This window comes from Berghia stephanieae, chromosome 14, assembly GCF_034508935.2.
Source record: "Berghia stephanieae isolate SIO BIC M18660-M18661 chromosome 14, UCSD_Bste_1.3, whole genome shotgun sequence".
NCBI classification, from domain to species: Eukaryota; Metazoa; Mollusca; class Gastropoda; order Nudibranchia; family Aeolidiidae; genus Berghia; species Berghia stephanieae.
In genome coordinates this window covers 19,874,443-19,877,277 of record NC_088373.1, presented here as the reverse complement: position 1 = coordinate 19,877,277, position 2,835 = coordinate 19,874,443, and the positions used below count along the sequence as shown (strand labels likewise).

Below are 2,835 nucleotides of genomic sequence, written 5' to 3'. Positions count from 1 at the left end.
CTGTTTCTATTATCCAGTTAGTAATTTGCCTCCATAAATCTCTGTCTGGTGCAAGTGTTCTTACTTTCAGAATGTCATCATGTGTGTTAAGGTGCTGAGGCAGTTGGATGTTTCCTTGTGTTGTTGAAATCAGTTCTTCGGTTGTTGTTTCTAAATGTATTTGATAGTTTTTGAGATCTTGATTCAATGTTGTTGGAAGTGAAGTTGGTGTACGCCCTCTGTATTTGGCTCCTTGTTTGAAGTAATCATCCATTGAGGTTTGTGCTGGAAAATTTTCATCTCGCCGGAGCACGTGTCCGAAAAGTTTCCATCTCTGTTTCTTTATACGTACTGATTGGTTGAACTCTGCATCTGTCATATACATCCTCATAACTGATTTTGTCTGGCCAATGTTACGAAAATATTACTTTTTAAATCCGTGCTGCGCAAAAAATGTGACTTGGAAGTGTATCCAAAATGCATCAACGCACAATTTCGCATCAAACTAAACGCAAAAGTCTCCAAAAAGAACACGACAACAACTAACAACAGAACAGATGAAGAAGACGACATCAAAACATTCAACATAGAACATCAGAATAAAAGTTTTATCATTAAGTAGATGTCCTACCAATTTTTTAAGTTGGCTAAAAATTTTCACCAATTCTACAACAGTCACTATTTAATGTATTTCTTTTTTTTATGTGTGTAAAAAGTTCAAATCACTAAAACATCCAACATCTAAGACGGTAAATTTGCGGAAAACATCATCTGACAGGTGAAAGTCTTGACTATTGTGTTATGATTATTTTATAAGTAGAACGTAGTCAAAATTCTTCGAGAGGCCTTCCGCATGTTCCTTTTATAAAATATTGCTATTTTAACCGTGTATCTGGGAGACCTTCCAAAAGCTACTACATCCCAAGTATTCTTGTCTAGTAGGGGGTTTGGGAGGGGGGAAACTTTTTTAAAAAAAAAAGTCTCCCCCCTCCCAAACCCCCTACACTAGAACTTCTAGTAGGGGGTTTGGGAGGGGGGAGACTTAAAAAAAAAGTTTCCTTCCTCCCAAATCCCCTACTAGAACAAGAATACTTGGGATGTAGTAGCTTATGGAAGGTCTCCCCTCCTAGTGCTAAGGGAAACAACCCAAATATTCCCTCAACTAACCCAAAGAAATAGTAAAACCTAGTCCATTTAACTAACCCTAATAGGAAAAAATAGCACCTTTACTAAGGAAATTTTAAACTTTCACAAATCTATCAAGGTTTGTTCTAATGTTTTTAAAATGTTTCTATATGATGACGAATTGAATAAATAAACACATGACAAAAGATCCACGGTGAAAATAGATAATTGAAAGAAATGCTAGCTCTAGGAGCTTTCGGAAGGTCTGCCGCATTTTAAAAGCTGTAGAACAAACCTTGATTGATTCATTCATAAAAGTTTTAAATGTCCTTATGTGACCAGTGCAGAGCAGCGTAGCCATCGTTAACATATAGATAGTTCGAAGTTGACGTCACTCAGGTCTTTGTTATTGTTTTTTGCAATCCGCGTTTATGAGTAATGCTCAATAAACTGTATTAACCAGACTATAAAAGATCAAGGTTACACACAGTTTTGTGTGTTGGCCAGTTACACTTCTGGATGGCAATGTTGTGAACTTCTTAGCCAAGTGCATACTATCTATAGCCTGACACTGGAACCGTAGCCATCGTTAACATATAGATAGAATGCGCTTGGCCAAGGAGTTCACAACATTGCCATCCGGAAGTATAACGGACCAACACACAAACTCTGTGTAACCATGAACTTTTATAGTCTGGTTAATACAGTTTAGTGAGAACAACTCACAAACGCGGATGGCAAAAACAATAACAAAGGCCTGAGTGACGTCATCTGCATACTATCTATAGCCTGACACTAGAACCCTCTGGGACTGGCAGTTCGACGTCATTTTTAAAGGTTTGTGTTGCGTATAGTGAGTTGTCGTTAGAGAGCTCAAGGAAACAAGTTATTTTATTTGTTGATCTATTGAGTACAACTCACCATTTGTTTTCTTTTGTAGCAAAAGACTGGCATTTATAGAACGCATGCTGTCCATAGATAATATGCGCTTGGCTAAGAAGCTCACAACATTGCCATCCGGAAATATAACGGACCAACAAACAAAACTATGTGTAATCATGAACTTTTATAGTCTGGTTAACACAGTTTAGTTAGAAGTACTCATAAATGCGGATGGCAACAACCCCCCCCCCCAAAAAAAAAAAAAAAAAAAAAACTAAGACCAGAGTGACGTCATCTTTGTACTATCTATATCATATTAACAACAGTTCTAACGTTCCTTTGTTCCATTGCTTACCTGCACCACCACCACCACCAGCACCACCTCCAGAGTTCATCACTGAGGTCACTCTTGCCCACATCCAGCCCAACTTCGGCCAATAGAACAGACATGAGCAACTTTCAGGGACCTCCAGGAATGGATGCCTGCACATATTTTGATGTAGGTATAATCTCAGATGTATCCCACAAGATATAGTGTAGATGTAGATGTACATAGATGTCTGCACATATTTTGATATAAGTATAATCTCAGATGTGCACCACACGATATAGGGTAGATGTAGATGTAGATGGATGCCTGCACATATTATAATGTAGGTATAATCTCAGATGTATACAACATGATATAGGGTAGATGTAGATGTAGATGTATATGTAGATGTAGATTGATGCCTGCACATATTATGATGTAGGTATAATCTCAGATGTATACAACATGATATAGGGTAGATGTAGATGTAGATGTAGATTGATGCCCGCACATATTTTGAGGTAGGTATAATTACAACA

At 37.7% G+C, this 2,835-nt stretch overlaps 1 protein-coding gene across 1 annotated transcript in view; it reads left to right on the top strand.

The window, feature by feature from the left end:
• Positions 1-508: 508 nt before the first annotated feature.
• The window catches only part of LOC144959649 (uncharacterized), a 19,493-nt gene continuing 17,166 nt past the window's right edge, over positions 509-2,835 (top strand). The window contains exons 1-2 of the mRNA XM_078892313.1: positions 509-757; positions 2,363-2,485. Coding sequence (XP_078748439.1) covers positions 2,435-2,485 — 51 coding nt within the window. The 5' untranslated portion in view covers positions 509-757; positions 2,363-2,434. The remainder of the gene's footprint in view (positions 758-2,362; positions 2,486-2,835) is intronic.